Here is an 11839-nt window from a genome sequence, read left to right on the forward strand (position 1 = left end):
AAATTCTAAATTAATGATTGCTGTGAGATGGACGTGCAAGAAGTCCCGGAGCATCCCAAGAGAAAAGCAGTAGGTAGTACCATATTGCGCACTGATAACGCGTGGGCAAGATTAATCGTTAAAGAGGAGTGGGGGAGGGAGCGGGTATGGAAAATACACACGCGGACGAGGACGTGAGGTTGGGTACAGCGAAAAGCATCCGGCCGTACCCCGCACGTTTTGTCTTCTGCATTTCGCTTCTGTGGGTAGCACACCTACTAGGCGTTTTCGATCCTTCATCGCCGGCCATCCAGGGGTTGGGCGAATTTGCTTTGGTCAAATTCAGAAATTCATGAGTCGGGCAAATTGGGGAGATTATCGATGTAGTGGGCTGTCATGTCGAATAATGTCCAAAGAAGTCCATGTGTGGTTATACTTCGAAGTGCGCTCACTCCTAGGCCACGGTATAGCCTTCCCATGCCAGAGAGGAGAGGCCTCGGGTTATTTGGGTCGGGTCCTATTAATAAATTAACGTCTGAAACAAAGTGTCGGGACAAGGAGTAAGGCGACCAACCACGCAACAACCTGTGGAGTGTTTCAAATGGTCCACGGTATTTTTCGCCAGCCAATGCGCGTTGTTGGACTTTCGTCTTCACACTGTCGATACAATATCACTTTTCCCGATTATCACCGATAAAGAACTGCGACATACACATCCAAGGGATAGATAAGAGCCCACGAAGTGACCTGTACACAAAATTAGTTACCACTATCATGAGATCAAAAGATAGGAAGGACATACACCCGAAACGGAACCACAGAAAAAAGGAACGAGTGAAGAATGAATGGGAAGCCAAGGAGGTGTTGCACATTGTTCACCAGACCTGTTTCGACCCAACAGGTGCCGCATCCCATCGTATTCAAAGAAATATAGAGCCGTCCCGGCGGTGTCACGAACTACACATCACGAATTCAGTAAAAAATTCATTGAAAATCAACTTCAGAGGAATAAAACACACTGAAGTGAAGGCGAAAACCGGTATACAGCCCTCCAAACCCATTTGCCCTAAATATTTCCCTGACCGCATCCATTGTCCCAGGAGGCCGAACCATTGATTTCCCTTTAGATGCAGCAATACTATACTCCAATTGTCGTCGGACCTACAAGGGGGGATGAACCCAATGAGTTTCCGTTTCAAAGGGTATTTCACGTTAAGTGTAGAGGGATAAAAATAACCTTCACAAGCTCAAATGCTATTATTTGATCATGGGCGTCAACAAATTGAACTTGAGGAGATGATACCAAGGGGACAACTTACGCGCACTCCCAAATGAAATCAGTGAACCTGACATAGCACCACTAATACCGCCCGTCAAAGCAGCATCAAACATATGAGGGCGGCAGAGTAGCTTGTGTTCTGCACAATATTCCTTCGTTCGCGAATAGATAGTAAAGCTGGCCGCGCCTGGAGAACATGACACGCAAAAAAGAAGAGTTATTTCCCCCAAACCTTCAGCATAGACTAAAACAAGCACGTACGAACAAACGAAATGGTCATCAAGGGAATCCAAAGACCACGATAAAAACCAACAATACCCTCCTCTCTGTACACCAGTGCTGCAAGCCGCGGAATAGTTATTGACCCCTTCGTCGTCTGTAAGCGCGACTTGATTGAATCGAGCTATATGCATGAACAAAAAAGGGCGTCCAGTGGAACGGTCGATGAATAGAAAGACATCGATTAGCGCTATAGATAGGACCCGCAAGACAAGTTGGAACGTACAGGGTATCCAGCAAAGGTTGACACATAACTGGCCGAAAGCGCACAGACAACGGCCTTGTTACCTATAAGAAACGAAGAAAAACACCAATCTCTTAGTACCACACGTCCTCTTTCATACCGGATAGATGAAAGTGTTGGTGAGCGTACGTCGTAGGGCTTCATTGAGCACAGCTGGGTCGTACAAGGGTTGGGTAGGCGTGCTATATACCCAATTCAAGCACAAATGCAGAGTGTCAGTTAAAAGAACTAGCCGGTATATAAAGCAACCCAAGATCGGGAAAAGCGGACTGGAGGGAGCACTTGTTCTCCGAGGGTGCGAGAATTGAGCAAACATACCTTTTTCCATCCATAGAGCGTGGTTATGGGCTGTCGCCCCCAAGGTCCGGCTTCCTACACCTGCACAGGGTGTCTGTGTGCTAGAAATGCAACGAGAGCGAAGTCTGAGGCGTAGGAAAAGGGAATGGAGAGAGGGATGGAGAGAATGTTTGAGGATCAGACTAACTCCGAACGCAGACCCTGAAGCCCCCCTTTGCCTTTTCTGGTTTACCCGACCATACTTGCTCTCCGCCGTTGGTCTTACTGGCAGACGATTCTTAAACTATGTATACATACAAAATCATGATAGATGCTACTATAGATACATGCACACGATATATACACTGAAGAGAGAGCCTCATAACAAAATGTCAGAATCCGCTCACTCGCTTTTTTGCCAACTTCTTTTTTGTCGTCAAGGGTCGGCCACCATGCGGCCCGGGAAATATTTGAGTGCTCGGTTGAGACGGCTGAGATTGTTGCGAAAACCCTGTTGCGGAGCTCTGAACGGGCACACTTGGTTGAAGGAAGGTATCTTGTGATTGGACGACTATGGGTGGTTTTTTCACTAAAGGATGATTACCAGATTCTCCTGCCACGACTTGAGAAGACATGACCGGTGGTGGTCGTTGTGAACGAACTGGCTGAGACGACGCGTTCGGCGCTGAGCTCATGTCCCTCGACTTTGCCGCAACCGGGAGGCGTGGTGTACGTTCGTCAGTGGTATTGTACGGATCCCGAAAGACGTAATCTTTGCTCTTAGTGCCCACTTCCCAATCCTTCAAAAGCAACCTCACACCCATTGGCAGCGATACCTTACCACTGTCACCACCCTCGACATTCGTTTCTGTGTCCTTGTCCTTTTCGTAATGATCCATGGCCTTTGCCTTTGACACAGGTCGCAATCGCCCGAACTCCACTTCTGGTGGTTCATCGGCTTGGTCCCCACCAAGAGACAGCGCTTCTGTCATTGTCTCCAGATCATATTCCGCTCCACGAGGGGAAGTAAATGCAGATGGGGAATAAATGTCTCGTGAGAGAACCAAATCCACAGCAAGCTGTTCCCTAGCGCGATTTTCTCTACGAATTGATAAAGCAGTCCGTTCATCATCATCCAACAAATCATACGAGTGAAGTGACTCTGCCAGCTCTCGAACACCCGTGTCAAGATTCAAAGATGGGTCGATATGCCTCTGAATATGGCTGATATCCAAGTGCCAGGGAACTCCTTTTCGTAGGCTCTCAATCGGAAACTGGTCGCGTGACAGTGCTTGATATCCTCGAGAAGAATTCAAAAGGCTGCCCGCAGCGAAATCCGATCTAGACGGCTTGTCGGAAACTTCGTGAGATCGATAGACTATATCGTAGCTAGATTAAGCATTGTCAAAAAGATAAAACTCTCCGTGGAATTAAGGGAAACATGCCTTGTCAACATGTGCTCGGATGGAACGTCATTGATTTGCCAGAAGGTCGGTAGCACATCCATGACATCATAAAACTCATCTGCTTGCTCTTCCTCCACTGCTTGCTGTTGCTCGGCTTGTGTCCGGAAAATATCTTATCTCCTTGAGCAGTCACATCGTGGCGGAGTAGATCATCACTCACTATCATATGCAGGAGACAAATCTGTAATGACTTTGTCCTGATCACCATATTTATCGAGATCGGTCTCAACATCCGTACACTTCCTTTCCAGCTCTTTGACAGCGTCTGATGCTTCCACCACGAGCGCTTCGCCGCACTCAGGTTCCGTACCTGGATCAGCTCGACAAAGTGATATGAAATCTACTTTTGCTCGCTCATCCGCTCTAAAAATAAAGATATGTTGGGAGTCCTGCTGCCAGAAAGTCTGTGCGGAGGACCGATATGTTCCGGGAAGGCAAAATCCGTATGGCGCATCATCAACCCGAATCAATTGATCTTCGTGCCGAGAGACGCTATATATAGAAATTAGGCCATTATGTTTGGTGCTCAAGAAGGTGTATGCTATGAGATCCAAGTGAGTAATAGTTCGGAGGAGGAAAGCTTTCGACTCACGAGAGCTATCAACAAAGAGAGTGGTTGTGCGTAAAGTCCTATCAAACTGGCGATGATGTTTATATCCCAATAATGGTCTCCCAAGATACCTTGGGTCTAGCCATATAATCTGTGATGTTGAACACAGTCGAACAAGGCCATCTTGTGCAAAGTCTTCAACTGAAGTTAGAATGTCGCTTGGAGCAGGATTCGAGAATAGTGAGTCGATTCGGTTTGACTAGGTGGGCGTCAGCAACGAATGATGATATTTTCGCCGCCCACTCACTCGAAAATCAAGCTGGTTAAGATCGTTGGCAGATAGAATTGTGCATTCCGTTTGTTTCATCCCGGATCCGATCCTCCAAAACGTGCTGTTTGAGGACTTTTGTCCCGCATGAAGCTTAATTCTAGCTGAGTTTCAACCAAAGGGGGACGAGGGAGGCAAGAGACAGACTTGCATGGTCTTCTTTCCACCCAAGAAACTGGAGCCATATAGCGCTCCGAGCTTATTTATGAAAAGGGCCTCGAATGGTGCTCCTGGGGCTAATATTCTGAAGTCTACAATTGATGCTTCACCCGTATCTTGACTCGTAAAGTGAGTTACATCGGTGAGGCCTGCGGTAGAACTAGAATCCGAGTCGAATTTGAGAATAGATGTAGCACCAAAAGTTCGGACTCCGAACAGCATGTCTAAAGCAGATTGAGATCACACCAAGGAATGGGAATGAATGGCTATTAACCTCTCTGGGCGCCCAGATCGAGTGCTACTTTGGGAGGTGAAGCGATTTGCTGAATAGGCGTACTGAATGTTCTGATAGGTGTAGTTGTTGGCCTGAGGGTTGCCTTGCCAGTACCTGCAGACAAAATGGGGGATACATCTGGGAACTGGTTGAATATTTGAAGTCAGATTAGAGGATGAAAGCCTGACTGAGTTCAGAGCCGAGTTCTCCCATAGGAAATACAAGCTGCGTCTGATTATCATAGTCAGTGACGACGTCCAATGTATTTCCTTCGAAAGGGTCGAACTGCGACAAGGCAGCGGCTTCGTACGCGTCTTCTGCGACTTGGTCTCGTATCATGTTGGCCGAAATGTCTACCTCTGGAAAATGGGTGCGAAGAAAATGGGCCTGGAGAAAGGTTAACGAGAGTCGACATTAGATGGAGAACGGACGTGCGCCATGGTCTGCACGCTGATTGACAGTCGCATTTAGGGGTGACAGCGGTGGGGGTTTTGTAGGAGGAAAGATAGCTGTAGACTTGTGGATTCGAAATCGGGGTGCTGACGGCGACTGCGAGGAGACCAGGGAAGACCAGGCGAGCTGGCCGTCCGAGTCGACGAGGGTGGCTGCTTCGAGGCGGCCGTGCTGGAGGAGTGGATAATTTCTGGCGCGGGACTGGGACGGCCAGGCGTGCATTGACAGAGGCGCTGCTTTCCTTTTCCAGCCATGCTCTCCTTCCGCGCACACCAGCCAGCCAGATCCCTCCTCGTTAGGCTCACACACTCCGCCGCTGAAAAATGGTCACCCGAGTCCATCCGCACTGGCCTCATTGCCCGCAAACGCGGCATGACCTCGCTCTGGAATGACCAGGGCGTCAAAATCCCGGTGACCGTCCTTCAGGCATGCGCTCTCCCTCGCTTCCCGCATAATCTACCATCTCACCTTCTCGGCAGGTCGAAAACTGTCAAGTGACAGCCAATGTCCGCACTGTGCGCCGAGATCATACTGTCTACCATGCTGTTCAGGTTGCTGCCTCCGACAAACCAGCACGGTCAACAACACAACAAATGCAGGGCCATTTTCGAAAAGCAGGTGTTGCTCCAAAACGCGTCGTTAAAGAGTTTCCTGTCACTTCAGATGCTGTCGTCCCCGTAGGTGAGCCTTCTGCTCTTTCTTCTGACGTCATTTTTTTTTCTGACCTTGTCCTCAGGCACAACATTGTCCGCCATACATTTCGTGCCAGGCCAATATGTCGACGTGGTAGCCAACAGGTAGCCGTGTCTTTGCTCACCAAATATTTTCCCGACTAAATGAACTACCAGCATCGGAAAGGGTTTTCAAGGTGTCATGAAGCGCTTCAACTTTGGTGGTCAATCAGCTAGTCACGGTACATCTGTTTCACACCGCTCTGCCGGTTCCACTGGGCAGCATCAAGTACGCCTTCCTTTCATCTACCTACCCATAATCTATCGCTCATACGCGCGTCAATAGGACCCAGGACGCATCTGGCCTGGAAAGAAAATGCCCGGACGCATGGGAAACAGACGCATCACAACTCAAAACCTTCCCGTTCTTCGCGTCGACACCAGCCTTAATCTCATATTCGTCAAAGGCGCTGTGCCAGGCGTAGACGATGCACACGTTGTCATCCGCGACGCCAAGAAAATTACTGCTCAAGGCAAACACAATCAAGCCAAGGGTCTCTACGAGAAAGTTTTACCCAAAGGTGTCGATGACCTACCGTTCCCTGCTGGTACTGTCGAACTGGCCAAGACACTACCCCCTATCGTTGAGGCCCCTGCGTACAGAAGAAGTCCTTTCATTCCTCAAGAGTAGAACAGTAGACATATTTACAATCTTAATAGTCGAGATTTTTTTTTTTTATTATCGAGTCACGTTATGAATGATTGGAATATCGGAGTCCACGCCGCAGTACTCCTTGTCTCCATGTAGTGCAATGTTCGTCTTTTCTCCTTACAATGTCGACACGCAATGGTGTACATAACCGCATTCACACTCTGAGGTATGTATGCACCGCTTGATCACAACCGAGTAAAGATGTTTATCCAATTAGAGGAGAACAGTTTAGACATCTCCAAAATCTCAGAGGATCTCGCTCTCATCTTACCTCGACAAATATCCATGGCGTACCTTCTCTACCCTTTCGTCTACTCTCCCTTGTCGATCCATCGTTCAAGCTGATTGGCGCTGACGACTTAACCTCACCCTTCGAACATAAATCAACCCTCGATTCGAATGCCACCGACTCAAAGTCCGACGGTACGTCCCTAAGACCCCCAGCGGGCCCAACACCACCGAAAAGCTGGATGTTGAACACCAAGAAAGATATAAGGGGAAGCACGTCTTGGAGAGCTGAAGCTTTGTCTCTCGTCTTATACCATCTATCCACAAACGGTCAAACACCATCACCACTATGCGGCGGGCGTAGTTTTGCTGCAGCTACCCCACGTATACCATCACTGTCTCTCCTTTGCCTCCAACAATTCCTCACGATATGCACTACCTCCGAGTTCTGCGATGAAGTCGTTCCTGGTATACCTCCTCATCTAAGGAAAGATCTCATACGGTTTTCTGCTGTTCATTCCCCCTTGAACAATATTCGACTACATGCTTTATGGGAAGAAACTGGACATGTCGACGGAGAAATAATTCTCGTTGGGCCATATGCAACCTTAAAAGACGATCATTTCAATAAATCTTTACACGACCATTCAAGTATTACCGGTATACCACATAACGAAGATGAAGACAACTGGGATTGGGATAACGAAGATACAGAGTCCATCGTGCCTTTATCAACCCTCATACTCCTCAACACTACCCTCTCTACATCTACATTATTCGATCTCCCACCTACATTAACGCATATCGCTCTCATCAATGTATCAACACCCATTCCACTACATCGACTACCCAAATTATGTCCATTACTCACATTCTTCGACCTTTCATACAATTCCTGGCTAGGCACCACTTTCATAGATGGACTTGACGCCGAAGGGCGCGGTATAACAGGGACCTTGGGTGACCCTCAACCACCAACAGATCTCACAACGAAGGCTATAGTAGATCTAGGAAGAGTAGATTGGTTAAAGTGGAATCATTTAAAAGTACTTGGTTTTCGAGGGAATTACGTCCCGGAAGATTTGGTCGCAAAAGTGAATGAGAAGAGATGGGATGATGTTGAAATTATACTGTAGCGTTATTTTATTGTCCTGACACTTTGGGGGTTAAACATGCGTATCTCATAAAGGTGTCCGCTCAGGTTCCCTACAAAGCAAAGAAGAAAAAAGTACAGTTGTGTAATTAGAAGAGTGTGGTGTGGTTGAAGGGAAATGGATTAGAAATAAATTAGACAGTCCATAACCGTTGAATAGAAGTAACAAAAAGGGCTATCGCAAGTCCAAGAATGTCTGGAGATTGAAAGCTGGTACGACCTGCCGCTACAAAAAGTGCATCAGCGATCCATTTAACTCATCACGATTTCCTTACCTGATCACCTTCAGGTACTTGTTTCGCAGGGAGAGGCGGCGTTGGTGGTCTCGGTAGCTGCTGGACGGGCGGGACAGTCGCGCCAGGTCTTGCCTTGACCTTCATCTCGTTGGCCAAAGCCCAAAGTACTGTTGTGTACCTTGTTATGACTTCGATATTCGACGTTGGTGATTGACCCATTCGAGCTAAACGTTCTATCATTAGCACCTACACAAATTCCAAAACGAGAAGGAGTGAACTGACTGAGAATCGCCTTATTGATCTGTTCAGCGACAGCCTCTCGCCGTTCCATCGATAAATACCTCGCCAGAGGACTATCTTCCGGTTCAGGATACGCCAACAATGCTCCTACATTAACCAATTCCTTTTTGTAAAGCTCCTTTTCCGCTGGGTGGTCTATTTGTTCCAAGAGCGCATACAACTTCTGACCTTGGTGGATCATTAATTCAACTTTCGAATCCCCGTTCGATTCGACAGTCGCGGTGTGAGGAGCGAGATCATGAACATCCTGAGTACTGGATTCACTGGCAGTTCCGTCCACATCGGTGTCTGCTTCTGCATCCGTGTCCACGTTATCATTCATCTCTGAGTCGACGTTTTTAGCCTGAGTACTATCATGCTGGATGACTAGATCCGACTCTGACATATCGATCTCATTTGTCCGAAGAGAAGGAGAAGAGTATATCAAAGGTTTTGTCCTACAGAGTTCTGTAAATCCAAGGATGCGAAGGTTGAGAAGGAGGTGTCGAGGATCCGTGGTCGTCGGTATCAGATGTTTAGCCGACTTCATAGCTTCCAGCGAAGAAGGGTAAGATTTTGCATTGGGCGTGGAAAGCCCAAGTACAGAAGGGAAGTGTTCGTTAAGCAGTTCGATGGCATCATCAACATTTCCAGAGAGAATCTTGACCCGAATGTCTACGGGCCATGAAATAATCATGAGATCTGCCCTCAAACGGAAACCAGCATACACGAATGACGCACCATTACGGAGTTCTGCCTCTCTTAACGTTTCGTTACTCAGTTCCAAGGCATCCCGGCCCGCAAAAATACCCTTGTCTTGTGGCTGAACGATCTCATCCCCGTCAGCGTCCAAGTGGCGTACTGTGCCGTCCTTCGCGAACGCCAAGGCGGTACGGGTGTAGCAATGATGACAGAGATAATCCATGACCAAAGACCGCTGTGGAATTTGGTTCGGTTTCAATTCAACAACAACGGTGATGTAAACAGTCGTGTGCGGGGTAACTTACCAGCTGATAGGGCGTAGGATTTGTGAGTGATCCTTTAGACGGTTTAGTGCTCCTGCTGGAAGAGGCAACTGGGGTACTCGAGGTAGTCTGCGCCGTTGAGGACGCTGGAGTAGGCGGAGGCGGCATTTGAGCAGTTGTTGTGAATGGACGGAAAGGAGGGATAGGATCGAGCCAGGGCAACATCAATCAATTAATCACATCCCACGTATTATTTATTAACATTTCCTATTACTTATAACTAGCATTGCGAGACTTGCGCTTCTTCCCTTTCACCTCTTTCGCGACCTTTCTCACCGATGTGCCCTAGAGATTAAAAAACATGATATATCAACAAGTTTAACATCACTGAAACTATTTTATTCACCTTCTCTTCATCAGCCACAATTTGGACCATCACCTCTGCAAGATGTTGTTTATAGTGATTGTTGACGAGATGTCCAAACGCCGTGACCACGTCCGGATCAGTTACTGTCGTCCATTGTCTGAGCCTCAGTAGATCTGCATAGCGAACTGGTAGTATCTCGAGTTCATCCTCCTCGGGTTTCAACAAGTCAAGCTGATAATTATTGCAAAAAGGGCATCGCCAGGTGTGTTGTGTAGATTCAAGCGTGGGCGGGACGCTATAATACCATGGCATTTCCCTCGCCAGCTTGGGATCGTGCTCCAAGTCACTTTCTTGTTCTGATGTTTCAGGGTCTGTGGATGCTTCGCTGAAGTCGCTATCATACTGGAAGTCCACGGGTTCAGCAGGTGGAGGTGGAGGTGGAGGTAGTGGGCGAGAAGACCCTTGTAATTGAAATCTTTGAGTAAGAGGCTCGGCGAGTGAGACTTGTTGCCTTGTGGTAGGAGGTAGCCACGGTTTCGGCGTCTGAAATATCGTTCATTGAGTCCCAGTAAAGCACACACAAAAAAAAGTATATGCAGACTCACGGGCTGCGATTTATCTCTAGCTTGGAATCGTGGCGCGGGGTTATTCCGCGCATTTTTGAGCAAACGTTTCCAGTCCTCCTGAGTCCCGCCAAACTTAGTCCAGTCAATCTGGCGCTGGACAGCCCAGATACCATACAGATCCCGATTCCAAGGTTCTCCCCACCTCTTGCCGTGTCCTCGGGCCATTCTCCTCGCTTTTCTCACCTCCCGCACGAATTTATACCATCGCTTAATATTTAAATATCGCGCGTTGGGCGAGAGTGATACGACTTGGTCTGCTAATATCCATTCAGCTTGACGAGCAAACATTTCTCGGATCTGGGAAGTGTGGATCGTTCGTGTGTGCCGCGGTTCACTGAGCCGGAGATCACCCCGTTTGTTATATTGGGCGTTCGAAAGATTGGGATTGTATATGATACGAAAGTGCTTGTCCATTGCAACTTCCTGCGTGAGGTACTTCTCGACAAGCCAGTCAATGTCACGATCCTCTATTGGGCTATTTGAACCGTCGATGAGTTCATGGATGACGCGGCGCATCCTATACCGCTCCAAAAAGTTGCGGCTCAGATGGTACACTTCGACATCAAGGGTTCCGATACAGAAAGATCGGTTTCTGGCTGAATATGAGACAAGTCATGGCAACGAAATCAAGTCCTGACCTGTCTGCGGCCTGCAGGACCAAGAGCGTAGGGTCTTCGTCAACTGGAATAGAATAGAGGAGTCAACCTCTGCTTGAGCTCAGGAGAACATTGAACACCACCCACGCGTCATGTATGTCGCACTCAAGATCTTGTCGAATTTCAGCCAGACAGAGATGGTCGAGCCACTATTGACACCATCTCCATAGACTGTTTCCAGAGATAATTGACTGGCTTTTCCAGCTGTTTTGAAATCGTCGTCGCGCTTTCTCAAATCCTGCTCTAACCATCGCTTTCCGGTCTCGGTCAACCAGTTCAGCTTCTCAATCTCAAGTACACCAAAAGTCTCGACGTTATGTTGGGCGATTCTGCTCGAAGATGGCGCTTCTTTCAATAGTTCTGTTTCATCCAGGCTAAGCGATTGACCTGTGAGATTTGAAGATGCGAAAGCTGTTGGTGGACTGTTGTTTTACCCGATAGATCTTCCACCGCATTTCATGTGAACCGAAGTAAGAACCGGCCGCGGTACGGATCCACTTTTTCGCGGCCACTCAGGATTCAGGATTCGATAGTCTGGATAGGGACCAAATGGATCTTCAAGTAGTTTTCGGAGAGAATTTGCTGGTTTGGGTTGCCTGCTCATTATAATGTTGTGGTGCAGGATAAACGGAGTCTGCTGACGGAATGTTCACTGCGGG

General features: G+C 47.9%; 6 protein-coding genes across 6 annotated transcripts; 2 read left to right on the forward strand and 4 right to left on the reverse strand.

Annotated features, from left to right (window-relative positions):
• Positions 1-159: 159 nt before the first annotated feature.
• AGABI2DRAFT_199246 (hypothetical protein) lies at positions 160-2238 on the reverse strand. Its single transcript, XM_006457981.1, has 11 exons — positions 2100-2238; positions 1911-1963; positions 1764-1825; positions 1510-1661; positions 1299-1435; positions 1217-1233; positions 999-1140; positions 782-936; positions 692-726; positions 554-636; positions 160-496 (listed from the first exon to the last, which is right to left on the reverse strand). The coding sequence occupies exons 1-11, from the start codon at positions 2111-2113 to the stop codon at positions 330-332; spliced, it is 1017 nt and encodes a 338-aa protein (XP_006458044.1). The 5' UTR covers positions 2114-2238; the 3' UTR covers positions 160-329.
• Positions 2239-2449: 211 nt separating this feature from the next.
• AGABI2DRAFT_183144 (hypothetical protein) lies at positions 2450-4440 on the reverse strand (the record flags this gene model as incomplete). The annotated part of the gene is made up of 5 exons (XM_006457982.1): positions 2450-3446; positions 3503-3635; positions 3684-4064; positions 4116-4332; positions 4381-4440. 5 exons carry the CDS (start codon positions 4438-4440, stop codon positions 2450-2452), a joined length of 1788 nt encoding a protein of 595 aa, XP_006458045.1.
• A 1089-nt stretch (positions 4441-5529) lies between these two features.
• AGABI2DRAFT_190423 (hypothetical protein) lies at positions 5530-6712 on the forward strand. The gene is made up of 5 exons (XM_006457983.1): positions 5530-5713; positions 5767-5968; positions 6024-6084; positions 6136-6247; positions 6305-6712. Exons 1-5 carry the CDS (start codon positions 5540-5542, stop codon positions 6647-6649), a joined length of 894 nt encoding a protein of 297 aa, XP_006458046.1. The 5' UTR covers positions 5530-5539; the 3' UTR covers positions 6650-6712.
• Positions 6713-6792: 80 nt separating this feature from the next.
• On the forward strand, positions 6793-8034 carry AGABI2DRAFT_115066 (hypothetical protein; the record flags this gene model as incomplete). Its single annotated transcript, XM_006457984.1, has 2 exons — positions 6793-6836; positions 6888-8034. 2 exons carry the CDS (start codon positions 6793-6795, stop codon positions 8032-8034), a joined length of 1191 nt encoding a protein of 396 aa, XP_006458047.1.
• Positions 8035-8064: 30 nt separating this feature from the next.
• Positions 8065-9723, reverse strand: AGABI2DRAFT_190424 (hypothetical protein). Its single transcript, XM_006457985.1, has 5 exons — positions 9574-9723; positions 9308-9503; positions 8570-9241; positions 8327-8511; positions 8065-8277 (listed from the first exon to the last, which is right to left on the reverse strand). Exons 1-5 carry the CDS (start codon positions 9697-9699, stop codon positions 8227-8229), a joined length of 1230 nt encoding a protein of 409 aa, XP_006458048.1. The 5' UTR covers positions 9700-9723; the 3' UTR covers positions 8065-8226.
• A 78-nt stretch (positions 9724-9801) lies between these two features.
• AGABI2DRAFT_115068 (hypothetical protein) lies at positions 9802-11784 on the reverse strand (the record flags this gene model as incomplete). Its single annotated transcript, XM_006457986.1, has 6 exons — positions 9802-9876; positions 9938-10441; positions 10504-11116; positions 11163-11205; positions 11268-11554; positions 11615-11784. The coding sequence occupies 6 exons, from the start codon at positions 11782-11784 to the stop codon at positions 9802-9804; spliced, it is 1692 nt and encodes a 563-aa protein (XP_006458049.1).
• Positions 11785-11839: the final 55 nt, after the last annotated feature.

The sequence above is a fragment of the Agaricus bisporus genome (genome assembly GCF_000300575.1).
Source record: "Agaricus bisporus var. bisporus H97 unplaced genomic scaffold AGABI2scaffold_2, whole genome shotgun sequence".
Taxonomy (NCBI): domain Eukaryota; kingdom Fungi; phylum Basidiomycota; class Agaricomycetes; order Agaricales; family Agaricaceae; genus Agaricus; species Agaricus bisporus.

Coding starts and splice junctions, on each gene's coding strand:
- AGABI2DRAFT_190424 (XM_006457985.1), bottom strand. CDS start 9,699: ATGCCGCCTCCGCCTACTCCAGCGTCCTCAACGGCGCAGACTACCTCG. Junction 9,242..9,307: donor AGAGGCAGAACTCCGTAATG/GTGCGTCATTCG, acceptor CATGGCCCGTAG/ACATTCGGGTCAAGATTCTC. Junction 8,512..8,569: donor GATCAATAAGGCGATTCTCA/GTCAGTTCACTC, acceptor TAGAACGTTTAG/CTCGAATGGGTCAATCACCA.
- AGABI2DRAFT_190423 (XM_006457983.1), top strand. CDS start 5,540: ATGCTCTCCTTCCGCGCACACCAGCCAGCCAGATCCCTCCTCGTTAGG. Junction 5,714..5,766: donor TCCCGGTGACCGTCCTTCAG/GCATGCGCTCTC, acceptor CCTTCTCGGCAG/GTCGAAAACTGTCAAGTGAC. Junction 6,085..6,135: donor GTCGACGTGGTAGCCAACAG/GTAGCCGTGTCT, acceptor ATGAACTACCAG/CATCGGAAAGGGTTTTCAAG.
- AGABI2DRAFT_199246 (XM_006457981.1), bottom strand. Junction 937..998: donor CGGTTTTCGCCTTCACTTCA/GTGTGTTTTATT, acceptor CGTGATGTGTAG/TTCGTGACACCGCCGGGACG. Junction 637..691: donor CTTATCTATCCCTTGGATGT/GTATGTCGCAGT, acceptor TTGTATCGACAG/TGTGAAGACGAAAGTCCAAC.